This window comes from Natator depressus, chromosome 6, assembly GCF_965152275.1.
Source record: "Natator depressus isolate rNatDep1 chromosome 6, rNatDep2.hap1, whole genome shotgun sequence".
Lineage (NCBI taxonomy): Eukaryota > Metazoa > Chordata > Testudines > Cheloniidae > Natator > Natator depressus.
In genome coordinates, this window is record NC_134239.1 from 111389328 (window position 1) to 111408076 (window position 18749).

The 18749-nt window shown below is 43.6% G+C and overlaps 1 protein-coding gene and 1 non-coding gene across 3 annotated transcripts; both read left to right on the forward strand.

Moving 5' to 3' along the window:
• The first annotated feature begins 1785 nt into the window (after positions 1-1785).
• EIF5 (eukaryotic translation initiation factor 5) lies at positions 1786-13214 on the forward strand. Of its 2 annotated transcripts, XM_074956295.1 has the most exons (12): positions 1786-1923; positions 2047-2230; positions 5079-5358; positions 5712-5793; positions 6199-6371; positions 6802-6913; positions 8934-9073; positions 9698-9853; positions 10223-10384; positions 10798-10962; positions 11287-11421; positions 12247-13214. In XM_074956295.1, exons 3-12 carry the CDS (start codon positions 5287-5289, stop codon positions 12337-12339), a joined length of 1290 nt encoding a protein of 429 aa, XP_074812396.1. In that variant the 5' UTR covers positions 1786-1923; positions 2047-2230; positions 5079-5286; the 3' UTR covers positions 12340-13214. The 2 variants fall into 2 exon arrangements, with proteins under 2 accessions (XP_074812396.1, XP_074812397.1); XM_074956296.1 differs by lacking the exon at positions 1786-1923 and having other exon boundaries at positions 2031-2230.
• Positions 7105-7230, forward strand: LOC141990270 (small nucleolar RNA SNORA28). Its single transcript, XR_012640138.1, has one exon. It is a non-coding gene; the product is annotated as a small nucleolar RNA SNORA28 (small nucleolar RNA).
• Positions 13215-18749: the final 5535 nt, after the last annotated feature.

The following is an 18749-nucleotide window of genomic DNA, read 5'->3' on the forward strand; positions in this document are numbered from 1 at the left end:
CATTTAGGAGGAGTGGAAGAGAACATGGCATTAGTAGTAGCAGATAGCAATTGAGATACTTGGTTAGAGGGAGTGGAGGATGGGAAAATGGGTAGAATTTCATGCCCTTTACAAGACTAATATTTTTTAAAATGAGCCCCCAACTCCTAAAGCTGGACCCATTCAATGCCTCTGTCCAGTCAGGAAGAGAGCTAGCAGTATTGGTGACAGGAATAGTAACTGTCTGCAAGAAACAGGGGTTGTATCTTTTCCTGGGCTTTGCTTTTATCAAAATCAAGACCCCGTACCCTGAAGACAGCTCTAATAGTTTGTCAAGTAAGGAGGAAAGTTAGTGGTAATGGAGACTGTATATGTGGCAGGGAGAATTGGAAATTCATGCCCTTTTGTGGGGTCGGGCCCTGCTCAGTGCCACATTCCTATCAGAATGAATTGGCAGCAAAAAGGAAAATAACTATGTGTGTGACAGGGAGAACTGGGTGTTCATGTCTCCTTCTTGGGGAGCGGCAAAGGTAGGAGGCTGTGTGCCTGTTTTGGGGGTTAGCATTTTAAACCCCACTCTAGATGGATTCCTTATTGGCTGAGCAAAATGAGGCCTGACATTGAACTTGATAACATTTCTCTGTCGGTATGGAATGCAATAACTTTTGGACACTGCATTCAAACAATTCCAAAATGTCAGGGAATGTTATAGGCATCAATGGCCAAAATCCTATTGATTTTGAGGAAAACTGGAAAGGGGGACATGCAGAGCTCCTTCTGTATGATTAGCAAACCCAGCAGTTTCATTCACATTTGTGACAGGTTTCAGAGTGGTTGCCATGTTAGTCTGTATCAGCAAAAACAATGAGGAGTCCTTGTGGCACCTTATGGACTAAGAAATTTATTTGGGCATAAGCTTTCATGGGCTAGAAGCCACTTCATCTTATGCATCTGATGAATTGGGTGCTAGCCCAAGGAAGCTTATGCCCAAATAAATTTGTTAGTCTCTAAGGTGCCACATGGACTCCTCGTTGTATTCACCTTTGTAACTTTCTAGAGATCAGAGAACTGGTTGACAGCAGCCATCAACACCTTCCAGCATAACAACAGCAACTGTGTTCATCATCGCAATAGTTTAAAATGTTAACAGTCTGATTTATCTCCCAGACAAAAAGGGGTAGGGGGAAAAGGAGGGCAGAGGAACAGGGGGCACATGGGAATCCCTGGCACAGGGAGAGAATGAGGTTGGTATGGGGAAGGAGAGGAGAGCCCTTGGCATTAGAGGGAAGGTGGGCCATAGTGCCCTGGCATTTGGCAAAGAGGCGGATGGGGGGGGGAGACACAGAGCCTCTGTCATCATAGGGAAAGGAGAATAGGAGGCATGGGAGAGGGGGCACAAGGAGCTCTTGCCGCGGGGGGCAGGCAAAGGAATGGGCGGGGCACAGAGCCCTTGGCATAAGGGCTGGGGCAGGGATTGCAGGGAGAGGTATTAGAGGCGAGCACACAGGACTTAGGGGGATGAAAGGAGCCCCTGGCGGGTGCAGTAGCGCAGCCTACAGAAGCAAGGAAGGGGACAGCCCTCTAGTACGTATATGGCGGTGACCAGCACCATTTCTGTGCCCTCGGCCACACCAGGGGCCAAAGAGGCCAGCCACCCTGCTCCTCCCCCACTCGACGCACAACCCGGCCCGGCTGTTTCAATGACTCATTCTTTTCTCTCCCGTCCTTACCCCCTTGCTCTACTTCTCGCGAGCTTTGGCCACTATAGACGCGATGTCCTTTAGGGTGCTGGGGGGAGGGGGGATTGATTGACTGGAGCGGCAGCCAATAACATAGGCGGATGGCGAGCGGCGAGCTAATGGTGGGGCGAGGGAGGCGCGGCCCGCCGCTGGCTGATTGATCCCAGCCGTGGCGTCGCTCAGTTGGAGCGAGAACATTCTAGAGGTGAGTACGCGGTGCCCATCGCAGGGGCAACCGGCAACCGCCCCCTTCGGCTTCAGTTGCGCCCGCCCCTTTCCCTTCCCAGGTGCCGCCGTTAACGGTGCCCTGATTGTATCTCCCCCACAGATTGACTGGCGCCGCCGCTGCTGCTGATTCCGCCCGCCCCAGGACGCTCGGACCCGGCGGCTGCGGCGCCCGCCTTCCCTCCGCCGGATATAAGCGCCCCTCGGCCCCGTTCTCCTTACACACTCGGCTTCGTCGCAGCCCGGGGCGAGCAGCGTTGGGTTTATGTCTTTATTGGACGAAAACGGTGAGTGGCTGCCAAGGGGGTGGCGAGGCGCGATGTGAGGAGAGCGCCTCTGGGGACGTGGGGGAGGGTCCACGGGCCGGGGTACCCGGGGTGGGGGCGGCTGACTGGGGTCCGTGCAGCCTCGACGGGAGTGGCTGAGGTACTCCCGTGCGGGGGGAACAGACGGCGCTGGCTATCCCAGTCGGGTGGTCCCCGTGCGACGAGGCAAAATGGCGACGGCTGGGGCTGCGCCTCGTGATGGGGGGTGGAGGGGAAGCTGTGTGGCGCAGTTAGAAATCCGCAGCGCGGGGGGGGGGCTGCATTCCAGGGGTTACATCGGGAGGGGCGAGTTGTGGGGGGGGGGCTGCCTGAGAAGCCGCGGAGGCCCCCGCATGCGCAATTGGAGGGGGTGCCCCCCTCCCCCCGTTCTGTGAAAGGCTGACTCAGTGCTTAATCGCTGCATTTATGAGTCATCCCAGAGCGGAGTGGGGCGGTTCGGCGGGAGGGAGGCTGGCTGCTCGCTCAGCGCGACGGACTCGGGGGCGGTGTCGGGAGGTGGGTGGGGGCTTCGGTCGCCAGCAGACAAAAGCAGCGATGTGGATGAGGCCACACTTCTGTCTTCCTTCCCCTGAGGTACCTGGTTCTTCCGTTCCTCTGCAGCCCCGTGTGTAGGCCACATGATGGCTGCTTTTAGACTTGCTGTGGAAAGCACTGCCACGTCTGATGTGTGTTTGTGTGGTGGCTTTTTATTTTTTTTCCCCTTGATAAAGGGCTCTTTCTAGCTGCTCTGGGGCAAAACTAAGCCTGAGTGCTATCGATCAGGTCCTGTAGATCAAGTAGTGTAAGCTGATCCTTGCAATTTACAATACAAAGGACTTGTAAAGATATTAGTTGGTTTTCACTCCAGGGATTTTACAGGCATCCCAGGGGAGAAGAGCTGCTTGTTATATTGGAAAGTGAACACCTAACTGCCCACATCTCCCTAACTCTCTGAGGAAAACAAAGGTAGAGAAACAAAGGGAGCATTATTTATGTCAAAACAAGCTAATACAGGGGTTCTCAAACTTTTGTCCTGGTGACCCCTTTCACACAGCAAGCCTCTGAATGTGACACCCCCCCCCCCCCCAATAAATTAAACACATTTAGAAGCATTATAAATACTGGAGGCAAAGCGGGGTTTGGGGTGGAGGCTGACAGCTCATGATCCCCCCCCCCCCATGTAACAATCTTGTGACCCTCTGAGGGGTTCTGACCCCCAGTTTGAGAACCCCTGAGCTAATACCTTTGATCTGTCCCCTGCTACACCTCAGGGTTCACACATAGCTGCTTTTTTTTGGTCAGCAACTGTAAATTGCTTCCAGTTACTGCTACTGACTAAATGTTGGGGAAACAGTGTGTTGTTCAGTATTGAAAAATACATTCTTGTGTTTTATTGCTGTTATAGATTGAAGTATTTTGTACATTTCTATCAAAATAAGTTACCTAAACACCTCCACTTGAAGTAGAGGTGTGGTAGCATGTACAGCCATTCTAAAGAACTGGCAAGAATAAACTTGTCTCAAATGTGGCATTTACCTAAATGGTCAGTCAATATTTAATCACAGTACAGCTTAGAAACTGAATTGTAAATGTGTAGCAGAAATGATGCAATAGTAAGGTGCTTCTGAGAAATCAGGGAAGCATTGTGTAAGTTAATGTACATCTATGTACCACAGAAGTAGGAAGCCTAGAAATGCAAAACATCTTAAATATTTGGGGGTGGGGAGGTGGATGTTTTGGTGGTACTATGCTGAATCAAAGGTGCAGAAGGAAGTTTCTATAGAAACAAGATGGGGCTGCTACACTTATGAGTGGAAGGAAGCACTGGTTAGTTTAGCCGCTTAAGTCCAGGAGAAAAGCAAGCTGTTGGCAAACCACAACACTTTAGCAAACTATACTGTCACTTCTGTATTACTATAAACACTGCTTATTCATGTTGAAGTTTGGTATTTCACAGCATTCTGGGTGACTAAATACAAATAAGCCCCACACTTCACTTTAAAATGAGTCTATTCAGTTACACCATAACCAAGGATTTGAGGGCTGTTTTTTCCTTGCCTCCTCCTTCCAGAGCAGTCAAACTTTCACCCCATGTGACTCTCAATAGCAAGGCTGTTCTGTGACCCGTGACAGGGTACTGTGCAAAGGATTGCAGATTCAGCCCTCTGTCATGCCCACTCATTAGGGGAACAAATTAGAGTGGGCTGGAGGTAACCTGGCCCTAATTGGGGAGACAGACAGCTGCTACCTAATTAGCCTGGGGCTCCATAAAAACCTCAGGGGAAAGCAGAAGGAAAGGAAAATGGCAGGGAATAGAAGCAGGGAGGTAGTTCTCCCCTCCCACCTGCCTGCAGAGGGTGAATGGTAATTTGTATGTGGTGGAAACAAGCCTGAGAATAAAGTGCACCTGTGGTTACAAAGCCCAGGGTCTCAGACTGACTTTGAGCCTAGCAAAAGCCAAAGGGGCTCTGCTGCTCATTCCCGTCCATCTCATAATATAACATTTCTCTGGTAACCTTTTACATGGAAAACTCATTCTTTAGCTGTGTCTGTGTGCTCTAGTAGGCGAAAATGGGGGAAACTTGTACTATAACACAAATCGGCATTCTACAGGACAGCAGATGTTGACAATCTACAGCTGAGGAACTGCTGCTGTAATGATACAAACTGAGACTACATCATGCATAGGAAATGCTTTTATGTCCAGCAGAAATAAGACTTAGAGAACATAACTAAAATTTCAGATCCAGTAACTATTAAACAGTGTCTTTCAGCATGAATATACTTCATGAAAAGTTTTAGGCTGAACTTTTTTTTTAAACACTTGCAGAGCTGTTGCGCAGCCATTGGTACCTGTATTGGGGGAACATAGCATACAAGCAAGAACCTTACAGCCTCAGTGGCGAAAACTTTTTCATGTCAGAGACCGAGAACTCTTGCAGTCGTTTATGTCATCCCGTCTTCTCCAGACAGAAGATACCAAAAAGCTGCAATCAAAGATCTCTTCATCTTATTGATAAAGCTACTAATAAGACAAAATGTCTGTCAATGTCAACCGCAGTGTTTCGGATCAGTTCTATCGCTACAAAATGCCCCGTCTGATTGCAAAGGTAACTCTTCGTAAACTCTGGTAATCAGAATATAAGCACTATTTATATAGAGCTTTTCATCAGTATGTCTCTTGTAAAGCATTTTGAGAGAGAGGAGACCAAGGCAAAATTAAGTGACTTGCCCAAGGTCACTCAGCAGGCCAGTGACAGAGTCAGGAATAGAATCCCGGTTTCCTGTGTTCTGGTCCACTGCTTTATCCACTATACCACACTACCCCTCTTCCATAAATGATACTGCTTTAAGCAGTGTTTGTTTAACTTTGTGAGCATTTCTTAAATGACTTAGACAGTGGTGTGGCATTGACCTTCACATGTATACCTAATGGTGTGAATTTGATTTTTTTTTCCTCTAGGTTGAGGGCAAAGGAAATGGAATAAAGACAGTTATAGTCAACATGGTTGACGTTGCAAAGGCGCTTAATCGGCCTCCAACGTGTAAGTAACTCTTAAAGTAACATGAAATTCCCTCATGGCTCTTTTGGTCCCTAAGGACTGCTTGGATAACATCATATGGTGAAAGCAGGGGGCGGCACTTCTTTAGAGGTAAAATATGCATATGAAACTAGTGCAGCACTGACACAGGCTCCATGGGCCTTAAAGTTTAATAAAGGGAAATATATTATTTCTAGGGCAAAACACTACTTGGGTTGAACTTGTCTCTTAGCTGTACTGGGTCATGTCTTTCTAAGAACCATAAGAGACATGACCTATTAGTTGAGAGTACTGCCAAGCATTGTTAGTGAATTATATTTGAGAGATGAGCACTAGTATACAGGCTAGGCCTGGCTGTCAGTATCTTATTGGCAGGCTTTTAATGTGCCAATTTCTGTCTTTTGAAAGATCCCACCAAATTTTTTGGTTGTGAGCTGGGGGCACAGACCCAGTTTGATGTTAAGAATGACCGTTACATTGTCAATGGATCTCATGAGGCGAATAAGCTGCAAGACATGTTGGATGGATTCATTAAAAAATTTGTTCTCTGTCCTGAGTGTGAGAATCCTGAAACTGATCTGGTGAGCGTGCTTAACTTTTTCCTATAACTAAACAGGCTTTTCTGGTATTAAAAACACACACGACTGTCTTATTCTTAGATATTAATGGGCACACAAGTGCTAATGCATGCAAGATTGACTACTTCAAGTCAATTTCATGCTGATGCTAGTGTGTAGGTGAAACTTCATTGTAATATAATTCAACTTCTGAAGTGTTGGTCTGGAAATGTTTCCAGTATCAAACCCTAAAACTTCAGGATTGAGAAATTTAAAGAATAATCTGTTATGTAAAAGTTAGCATAACTTCCTTATACAAGCTATGATAAACAGCTTGACATGAAAAGTTTATCTGAAATCTCAATATTGGCCTCTTTGGATGTTTAAGTTGTGGCATAAAGAAGTAATATCAGAGTTGGAAATAAGGTTTTAATTTTGACTTTCCCTTTGGCAGCATGTCAATCCCAAGAAACAAACTATAGGTAACTCTTGCAAAGCCTGTGGCTATCGAGGCATGCTTGACACAAACCACAAACTCTGCACATTCATTCTCAAAAACCCACCTGGTAAGTGTTGCATATTTTTGACTCTCATAAAGGAAGCAATCCACATGCTAAAACATCCTTGTAGCTGAAATAGGCTCCAACTTCTACCTCTATGTTGGAGGGGTTAGGCAGTGGGATATGAGGTTGGGTGGAGTTACAGGCAAGTTACTTTTTGTCCTTCACTGAGAAGGACTTAACTGGCTACTCTATGCAAGCAACACTCTGTGGCAGATATCCGGTTGCCTGTCTCAATTTAAGCTTGCTATAATAAAAAAAAGTCTAATCTATTCCAGTGGTCTCTACTAAATGAGGTCATGTGTTATATAGACTCTAACAACCTATTTGAACTTGCAGATCAGGAAAGTAATATTTGTGTTACCACACACTAGCCAACTTTGTGGGCCAGACTGCTTCTCAGTCCCTCCCAATGCTTATAAACAGCACACTGAGGTACATCTCCTGGAGAACAATTGTAGGTTAATCTTGCAGGCACCAGCTTGATAGATTGATGGGAGGCAAAGTCAAAATGAGTAATTTTTAGCTCTGCATGCTAACTGCTGCTTGTAAATGCCCTACACAGGGCTGTAGTGCTTAGTACCAGAACCCTTACATGATGGCAGAATGTCTCCATGTCACACCTTCCGAAATTAAGCTTTTTTTTCCCCCTCTCCTCTGGAAGTCTTACAGAGAGCACTAAAAACAAAGTATGGCTCAGTCTCCCCTTTAAGTGAGAACTGCAGCTTGGATTTCAGCATTCTGAGGATGCAAAGAACCAAGAAAACATCACTGTTTCTGCTAATAAGATTAGTAATGGGTATAGGGGTCTTGGGCTATTTCTAATCTGTGAAAGTGGCTTGACTCAAGTTTTATGACTTAATATGTACATTCATATCTCAATAAGTTTGAGCTAACTGCTTCTGCAACTTCGAAACTGGTGACTTACTATAGTAATTTTGAGGCCATAACTGGTTGGCCATGGCCAGCCAGTTACGGAGACATCTGATAGAGCTCTTGCTAAGCAGACAAAAGCATAACTAGACTAATGGCTGGAAACAAAGCTTGAAAAGCTGCCCTCAACAGAGGGTGACAAACTACTGAATTAGCTTACCAATGACCTCAAGTCCGCTATTTCAGGTATTTAAATCAAGCTTGGATTTAGTCAACTGTGAGGTAGTGACTCTAGTTCAGGATTTACTAGGTGAAATTCTGTGGCCCATACCAGTGGTTCTCAACCAGGCATATGAATCTCTGGGGGGTACCTTCCAGAAGGTACATCAGCTCATCTAGATAGTTTGCCTAATTTTATAACAGGCTCCATTGGAAGAAAGCACTTGCAAAAAGCCATTATATGGTGCTCTAAAATGTCATACATACAATGACTAGTATAGTTGCTATCAATGTTTCTCAACCTGGAAATTGTAATTTTCAGTAATGTGTTGTGACGCTTTCTTGTAAAGTACTTTAAGTGGGATGAAACCTGGGGTACATAAGACAAATCTGCCTCCTGAAAAGGGTACAGTAACCTGGAAAGGTTGAGAACTGTTGGCCTATGCTATGGAGGATGTTGGACAAGAGGAGCATTGTGATCCCTTCTGGCCTTAAACTCTCACCAGGCCCATCCACTAGAGACATTGTAGATGTGATATGCACACTTCACCAAATCATGGCTCTGATATTTAAAACAGGGAACGGGGGAGGAGGAATAGTACTTAATGTGTAAACCTTAAACTAGGTCTCCAATATCTGTCAAATTGTGGCTTTTGGCTTCCAGCCTTGTTGGACACAAGGGATGTTGCTTTATTTGTCTTAAGACTGACTTCATCCCATGTTATGTGGGGTCTGCAGTGGTGGCACAACCTTCACATTGAGGAGAGGTGGCACTATGAAAAGGAGCCTTGGAATACTGAATTAAACTAAAACTTCAAACTAGGTTCTGTAGGAATCTGATACGCTTGAAATAGTGCTGACAAATTGTCTCACTAAGTGGAGGTCTTGTTCCTACTTGGAAACAAATTAAAGTATCAAGTCTATTTATTTCCAGAGAACAGTGACGCTAGTACAGGGAAGAAAGAAAAGGAAAAGAAGAACAGAAAAGGCAAGGATAAAGAGAATGGCTCTGTGTCTAGCAATGAGACACCATTGCCACCGCCACCAGACGAACTTGATGCTCCACGTGCAGTGGTAAGTAGACTTTCCAGAGACTTGTAAAGAACAGTGAGGTTGGCTTATAAATTAGATTTCAAAATTAGTGTCAGGTAACACTTCCACTTATAACTGCTTTCTGAAATGGTGGTGGTTCCCTTTCAGAGCTGCACTGAAAATGAGCTGTATAGGTAGCCCAAGCCATTTATGCTGGCTTTAGTGATGGTAGGTCCTTACCATCCCATGATACTGAAGCACTTCTTCCTTCCTGTTTGCTTGGATCTCCTTAAACTGTTGGGGGTGGGAGGGAGCCTCATATCCCATCCCCAGCTCTGCAGTTTAATCCATGAAGTGGTTAATGGAATTAGTCCACCACTAGACCTACTTTCTGTGGGGTGGGGGCAAGCTGGAAATACGACTAAAATACTAAGCTCAGTATTAGCCTTTTCTGTAGCTAACTGCTATAGCGCCATAGGGTTGCCCCTCACTGTAAGTTATTCATAAGGCATCCCTATGAATTTGAGTACTCCCCATCCCCCACACACATCAAAAGTACAGATTCACAGTAGAATACCTTGGAATGGCATTAGTATTTAATATGCCCATAAGCAGAGCATCACTTGCCCTTAAGAGCTCATTAACTGTGTGAATGCTCTTCTTCAGGAGGATGATGACGATGACTGGGGTGAAGACACAACTGAAGAAGCCCAGAGGCGCAGAATGGATGAAATCAGTGATCATGCAAAGAACCTCACACTTAGTGATGACCTAGAAAGAACAGTAGAAGAGCGAGTCAACATATTATTTGACTTTGTTAAGGTAAAACTGCAGTTCCTCTTCTAAAGAAACAGTAGCTCAAAACAATACTTGATGTCATTATAGTAAACAGTCTAAGGTGCCCCAAGTACTCCTTTTTTCACCTTAGAACCAACAAATGTATTTGAGCATGCATCCAGTGAAGTGAGCTGTAGCTCACGAAAGCTTATCGGATGCATGCTCAAATAAATTTTAGTCTAAGGTGCCACAAGTACTCCTTTCTTTTTGCAGATACAGACTAACATGGCTGCTATTCTGAAACCTGTTCTAAGGTGGTGTAGCTTTCTAACTGTAACCTGGTGGGGGGAGGAGAGAGTGAGTAGAAGTACAGGCTTGTTAGTATCTGAGTTGTGACTAATTTTTCACCTGCAGAAAAAGAAGGAAGAAGGTGTCATTGAGACTTCTGACAAAGATATTGTAGCAGAAGCGGAGAGACTGGATGTAAAGGCTATGGGCCCTCTAGTTTTGACTGAAGTCCTCTTTGATGAGAAGATTCGAGAACAGATAAAGAGATATAGACGCCATTTCCTACGTGTAAGCTTTTTAATCTCCAACAGTTTTACTGGCCTCTGTATATAAAGTCTGACACTTTAGTGGCTTTTAGGAGCAGCAACTACTTAGATGAAGTTCTGAAAACTGTGGTAGAACAAAAGTGTACAACAGAGAACTCATTCTCTTGTCCCTAAACTCTGCAAACCAGTGGTTCTCAAACTGCGTTAAGACCCCAAAGGGGTTGTGACCCTGTTTTTAATGTGGTTGCCAAGGCTGATAGACTTAGTGGGGTTCGGGGATGATCTCCAAGCCCTGCCACCCTGGGCAGCAGGGCTCAGGTTACAGCACCCTGACCTTGGCTGAAGTATATTGTACAGAAGGCTTAAACTTAGAAGACCAGCGTCTTACCTGCCCACAAAGAAACTAATATTGACAATTGTATGGCTTTATTACAGTTCTGCCACAACAACAAGAAAGCTCAGAGATACCTTCTTCATGGCTTGGAGTGTGTGGTAGCCATGCATCAATCTCAGCTTATTTCTAAAATTCCACATATCCTGAAGGAAATGTATGATGCTGATCTTCTGGAAGAAGAGGTCATCCTTAGCTGGGCAGAAAAGGTACTTGATAGTTTCACTATTAGGTGGACACGGTACTATATCACAGTTTCTGAGGTTTGCCGGGGGGGGGGGAGGGGGGGGAAGCATGGTGCGATGTGGTCTTTTCATATAGTGTTGAACAGTGCATGTCTCCTGGAAAGTGTAGACTGATTAAGGTGGTGGTTTTTGTGGGGTGTTTTGTTCAAGGTGGTTGGGCTTGGCTTTGAGTTCCTGAGAAGTCCTTTATAGGACCCGTATCACTCCTCTGGCTAATATGTAACTTTTTTTAGTTCTCATAGCAGCTTCTGCACTAGAGGTTTTTAAAACACTCTTCCTTTCTTGTAGGCCTCTAAGAAGTATGTCTCAAAAGAGCTTGCTAAAGAAATCCGCATCAAAGCAGAACCCTTTATCAAATGGCTGAAGGAAGCTGAGGAAGAGTCCTCTGGTAACGAAGAAGAGGATGAAGATGAAAATATTGAGGTAAGAAGATTGGTTTGTGTGTCCATCCATTGTTCTTCTCTTCTCCCCCGCTCATTCTTCCTGGGCCTGCATGCCTAGGTGTGGCCTAAGACTAGCTTTTCCTCTGAGGCATATGGCTAAAACTCCACTATTTGTGGGGGAGTTCCCCAGTCCACATAATCATCCTTTCCCTCTGTACACCCTTGGATTCCTCCACAGGCTCCTGTCTTCCCCTAATAAAGACAGGATAAAAACTTCACCAGCTAGGACAATGAGTAGTCTTTTCCATTTTAAGCTTTCAAGGTCTAGATGGTTACCTTGTGGGCAACACAGGATGCTCATAGTGTCAGCCTTTTAAAATAAGGACTTCTAGTACAAGTAATGAAGGCTAAATTTAAAGAGCAAATTGTCTAGCCTCTGCTGAGGATGCAAACCGCTGTTAATATATGGTGCACCATTGCAGAAACAAGGTAAAATGTCTTGTGAGCTGGTAAAATAACAGGACAGTTCTTAAGTTCTTTGCAAGTCGCATTTAGCATTTCTCCCTACGTCAGTAAGACAAACTTAACTACCTTTTGAGTAATGGGGGTGTGGTGACTGGTAGAACCGAACAATTGGGAATAGCTTTTAGAAGAGGATTCCTGACAGTGTTCTGACTATGGCTTCAGATATGCTGTTACGCCACAAGGAGACTGCAGTCTCCCTAAAATGAATTGCCTCATACAGGCTGTGTACACATCTTATACCTTAGCTGAACTTACTTCATTAAGTAGATGGAGGGTGTCAACATCATTATGGAAGATTGTCAATGGATGTCCTTAAACACTAAATATCTTGTCTCACTAGGTGGTGTATTCCAAGACTGCCAGTGTACCTAAAGTTGAAACTGTGAAGCCTGTAAACAAGAAAGATGATGACATAGATATCGATGCCATTTAAGTGATGTGACCTAGCTTCCAGTGTAATACTGAAAACTGCTCTGCATTTTTCTTCCAGAAGTGCAACATGTACATGCACAAGCTGAAATGGCTTAATATTATGCTAATTAATACTCAAATGTCTTTTACTGTGACTGGTCTTGTGTAACTATAAGCCAAACACCAAGGAGTCTACACATGAGTGAACTGATCTAGTTTGTTAATGGCATGTTTCTTTTTAAAGTTGTGTTGGACACACATACTTGGAACACATTTATACAGCTGTGGGAATAAAGGATTTGGTTTTGGTCAGCCTAAAGAGTTATGTTCACCTTGGAGTGAGACCAGCTTAACAGGTGTCTGTTTGCTGGCAGTGGTATTCTGCTCCTGTCTAGGAGGGAACAGAAAGCTGCTATGAGGAAAATATAGATCCCTGGTAGAGAAACCAATATGCAATTTTTCTAAACTTGAGTCTCCAGCAAGCTCAAAGAGCAGCAAGAGACACTAGTGACTGGGTTTCAACTGGCAGACAAAGCTAGTCTAGCATTCATATGGTCATAGGGCTAAAATTTGTGTGATTAAAAAATATCTCTCCATCTAGCATCCATATTTGGCTGACAGGTGCTGACTGTTTCAGACTGCCTTTGATAAACAGCTCTAAAATTGCAAAAGGGAGATCAAGACTTGCTCCAAAAGTCATCTTTATTCCATTCTAGTGTCTAGAGTTGATTGTAAATGATCACACTTATTTTAAGTGAGGTGTCATTCTTACTACCACTGTGACAAAATAGCCAAATCAAAATCTGATTGAAGTAGAAGAAATATCTAAATTCCTACTCTAGCTATAATTCAAATGTATGTATTGCTCTTGGCACAAGACTTTTTTTTTTTTTCTTACAAGTTTAAAAATCAACTGAGGGAAAACTGGTTGAAGATTAACTTAAAATTGGGGTGAGGAAAGGAGTGGTCCAAGCAAAAACAACTTTGGAGACTAATTTTTGTTTCATGCAGTGTAAAGACTAAAGTAACTTAATTATTTCTCTAAACATACCCAGCCTTTGCTGTAGTAAACTTCAAGGTTGATCTCAGACAAAAGGCCAAAACTTCAACAAAAGCAGTTTTCTTAAGCTAGGAAAACAGTGGTTTTCAACATGTGGTCTGTAGAGTGACATAAGGGATCTGTGAAAAGTGACTTATGGAAATAAAGTTTCAGATGCTAGAGAAGGCTGTTTTTTCTGATGAGTCAAAAGTATGTGACTGTCCCCATCTACAGTTCACAATTCAGTGTTCATCTTTATAGAAGCCTACAAGTTTAATACCCTTCTCATGCTGTGTCAAATGCTGAGCTGAACATCTTAAACACTAATAGTTGAACTCTATACTCGGTTTTCAGTCTAACTTCTAGACTAGGTGACATACTGAATTCCCAAAGGAGTCCACACCTCCATTTGAAATTTTGTAGGGGTCTGGGAGTGAGAGGCTAAAACAAGAACCATCCCCCACCTCAAGTATATGGTTTTTTCCTATTATCAAAGGCTAAGTTAAGCTTTCATTTAATTACATCTATACGTAGGTGTTGCTCAGCTCTTTGTGTGTCTTTTAGGTTTGCATAGAACAAAGTTAAAGGAGTAAGTCTAAAGCTATTGATGAGAAATTGAAAAGCCCTGACCCCTTTGGAGGAATTCTATATCTGATTCTTCAGTAGAGGTGGCCTTGTCCAAGTTCCTGTTTTAGTCACTAGTGGTGTATGCAAAAGGTCAGATAAGTAGCATGGCTTCTGGGTTATGTCTCACCAATATTGGGGTTCTTAGCACCTGTTACATAGACAGGCTATTAAAAATTCTACTGGCTTTGGAATGGAGAAAAGTCTGGATTTTAAATCTCTCTAGTTTTGGTTTTAATATAATGTGTGGCTGAGATTTGTAGGGATGCCCTTGTGGAAGAAAAAGTCTTCACTCTTAGGTTGTTTGCAACAAGTCAGAGACCGTTTTATTCTCAAGCAGTTGCAAAGGGGAGAGTGCACAAACAGGGATTCCCCTTTCCTAGGCAGGTTGCTGCCAGATATAAATGCTTGCCCTAACTGTTTACCTTTTGTTGCATACAATAACCAACAGCCCTGTCTTTATTTTAATACATATTCCTTCCTGAGCTCTGTCTCTTCTAAGGAGTTCCTCCTAGTCTGCATTCCATTCTTATCTGACACAAGCTCAAAACAGCATCTCTTACAGTTTTCCCACTCGCCCAGGCTATGCTTCAAAGTCTGGCATTATTAGAGTTAGTTAGCCTGACTCTTGCTCTATTCCTAAGATGTCTGCATTCAAGTTCCCTTTTTCCACTTCCACACTCCCCCCTTCTGTGCTTCCAGCACAACTATCAGTCTTAAACCTCCATTTTCATCAAACCTTATATTGCTGATTCTAGATCAAATGGTTCAGCCTCATGGGTTTTGGTTGGATGCAACGACAATGCATGGTTAGTATGAACATAAAAGGTGGTGTTTTTACATCCTTTATAACATCAACTAACCTAATCCTAAACAGAACAACCATGAAAGCATTAACATTCCCTTTGTAATATGATGGGGTTGTTATAGCCTTAGTCACAAAACACAATACATAGACACTCTATAGGCTGTATGAAAGGCATACTTTTCAATTTGATATATATTTTGAAGCATATGAATTTGACCTTGTAATTCAGAGATTTCTCAGACCTCTGGTAGGAGTGAAAGCAAATTTTGGAACCAGTCAGGTACTAAGGGCAGTCCAATTAAAAGATATCTGAAACCTAAGGGCTGATTGTAGGATTCTATCCACAGGCCCATAAATAATGTTTGCCTGCAGCAGTGGTGAGATTAAAATGTATGTCTTGCAAAGTGGTGGGCTTAATATACAGCTGTCGTCAGCTTGGAAAAGCAACTGTCCTGTCAGGAAGTTCCTTGTCCCATACCCTCCCTACAAACATAATGAACAGTGACAACTTCCCCTGGTTTCAGTTTTCATACACACTGAAGCTGTGTGGGTTCTGAAGGCCAGAGTGTCTATTGACTCCCTATCCAAATGTCAGGTGTTATTCTAGGAGCACTGACTATAAATCAGGCATACCAGGTAGTTTAATTTCCCAAATGTCTCGGTGAATTATCCAATCCCACATCCATCCCCCCCATAGAAGTGGCAGGATTCGGTATGTGGGAGCCTACATCCCTCCAATTGGTCCATATGCTTGGAAGGAGCACTGTGAACATCTGCACTTCCACCCAGAAAATCTTCAAGTATGTCTCCATAGCCACAGATCAGATGATACTCCTGAAGTATCTGTAAGGGAAGTGGGCCAAGGCTGATGCACAAGATCACTCTGAATGGCCATGAGCTGGTCATTCAGGAAATCCTGAATTTCTGAACAAGCTGGATCCCACTGTAATGCCTTCGCCGCCTCAGTGATATTTAATACCATCGTCAGAAGTTTCTGGGCCACTGAACTAAGGGCAGAGATAACACGTAATTCATCAACTCCAGCCTGTACCTCGGTTAACTGTGCTCCAGTAATAAGACCTGTGGCTTTTTCCAACTGTCCTAATGTTTCTTCATGTTGTTGGCCTTATAAATATTCCAAATTGCAGCTGCACTATTAGCACCATCCCATAGGTGTCCAGCCAAGTCCCTCTTCTTTCTAGAGGAAACCCAGGCCTTTTGCTGTGCTACCTTAATGGCAGCCCCTTTCGAGCAATTAGGATATGTAAAGGTGACCTGAAAACTGGATACAGGCAGCAGGAACTTTATAGTCCCTAGTGTAGTATTAATCACAGTCCATCAATAGCCTAACACATCTCTCTTTGATGAAGTACCATACCACATCTGTTGGCTTAACACTTTCATTTATTTCCAAGAGGCATTAGCATTAATAGCATAGGAAGGGGTATACTGCAATATGGTGCAGGTTAAATTATTAGTTACTGGGATTATTTCAATGCAGGTAAAATTTCCAGTGGCAGAACAGACTCTTTGGGTGTACATTTGATTATTCACTAATTGGGTGACCAAATAACAGTAAGGGCCTCTTTCATCTAACATACTGCAGACTCCAGGAACGGCCGTCATATCTACCTCACTATAGAATCCATTAATCTCAATTTCCAATTCTTGGGGCTCATTTGTAGTGATATATATTTCTATCATCACCAACCCATTTGTTTTCCACTCAATTATTCGCTCATATGACTTATTCTGAACTTTAAAAAATACATTTTCTGAACAAAATTTCAGTAAATTACTAAGATATGAAAGTCTTGGCCATTGGGTTTCATTAGAATATACAGTATTGTCTGTATTTGGGTAAATTACAGGGGTGGTGGCAAAGGTGGAGGGGATGGTGGGGCTAATGTTCGTGGCAGCAAGGCATCTTTAGTATTTGTCATCAGGAAGCCATTTAGGGAGGGCAGTACGTTCTGATGGTACTTGTCCATAAGCACAAAGCCCAGACCCTGGGAAAAAAATCCAAACCACCACTCAACTCCAAATTCCCAAGAATGGTCCTCGCAGTTCCCTCCCTGCCAATACACAATACTCTGTTTCCTCCACCAGGGCCAATTGTTAATGTCCTTTGTCATCAGGAATTCCTGGACCTCGGTGGTTTCAGCAGAGCAAGTGTTCCTTCTCTCTTGGAACAGTTGTGGTTTAGCATTATGCAGGGGAGAGGTTACTAGCACATCACCCTGTAATGATTTGGTTCTAGTGAAATCCTAATGCATGGTAGTTCTGTCAGTGGACATGGGAGAGGTTACTAGCACTTCACCTTGTCCTTTTCTCCTGCTGTCCAGAAGGAACAGCAGCACCAGAAGGAGAGAGAGACCGATCATCAGTCGGAGAGTCATCTCGAGGTGGAGGGGCCTTTTTGCAGTGAGAAGCATGGGTCCAGGCAATCAGTCCTTGGCATTTCACAGCGGTGTTGGTAGTTAACAGGATTTGGCAAGGGCCTTTCAAGTGCAGGGTCAGGGCCGTCTTTAGCTGATGAACCTTTATGTAGACCCAGTCTCCTGCTTCCAATTAGTGGCAGGGTTACTCAAGATCCTTGGGTAGTGCTTCTTTCACCTGTGTATAAAGAGACCTAACGCATTTCATTAGAGCCTAACAATAATTAAGCAGTGTCATCCATTAAATGAATATCCATCTGGGCGAGGGTCAGTGAAGGTACACGAGCAAAGGGGGGATGATTGCTGTAGTTAAATGAGACTAGTTTGCACTGGATTTTTCCTCTGTGGCCCAGCACTACTGCCAACAATGTACGAGCTGCCAGCAGCACAATGTTGGTAAGGCTGTTAAAGTTAGGCAGTCAGTGCATCCCCCTCCCTGGGGACCTTTTGTAAATATTCAGATTGATTTTATTCAAATGTCTAAATGTTGTAATTATGAGTATGTGTTATTTTAGTTGATGTATTTTCAAACTAGGTTGAGGCCTTCCCTTACAGAAGGGCAGATGCCAAGACTGTTGTGAAAATTTTGCTTAAGGATTTTATACCAAGGTTTGACATACCTGTTGGTATCAACTCATTTTACTGGAGATATAAAAGAATTATGTGCAGCCTTGCAGATCCAACACAACCCCATTGTCCCCACCACACGCAGTCTGCTGGGATAGTGGAACATCAGAATGGGATCCTGAAAAATAAACTGGCTAAGATCTGTGCGGAGACAAACTTAAATTGGCCAGATACCTTTCCACAAGACAAAACACCACAAGGACATAGAACACAAAACACGTCTATTGTGCCAGTAAATGCATGGTATGTTGGATTGCTCTTTAGCTGGCATCAGCTTTCTCTGATTTTCTGAAAAACTGCCAGAAGTCACATTGGGTGCCCTGTCAGGATCTCAAGAGGGCTGAAAAACGAAAGAACATATTTCTACCCCTTCTGGGGCAATCAGTCATTGCTTAAAATATTACTTTCTTATACAAATACCCTTGCAGATTGCAGGCAAAACACAGGAATTACCCCCATATTTTCTGTGTTTGTTTCATAGGCAGGCCAGGTTTCAGTGGCTTTTATCTTTATCAGTTAAGTACTTTGCATTAACACAGATGTTTCTGGCTTGCTTTTGGATCCAGAGCCAGTCACAGATTAAAACTTTTACTTAAAAGGGACACAGTTAACTTTTACCAGAGTTCTGATTGCCTTTTACTTATAACTCCTGCTTTCAAAACACACAGCGATCTGAAAAGGAAACACCACCTATTGTAGCCCCTTGGAGCCTAATAGGATTTTAATTAAGTAGCATTGTGTATTTACATTCCTTTCACCCCTTCTACCATATACACTGCACATGTTCTTGTCCTTAACATCCCCTTTATACATTTTGGGCGGTTAAATTCCAACAGACACCCCTTATGTTCTTTTAGCTAATCTGACTAAAATTTTTCCTTCAGAATGGCTGCAAA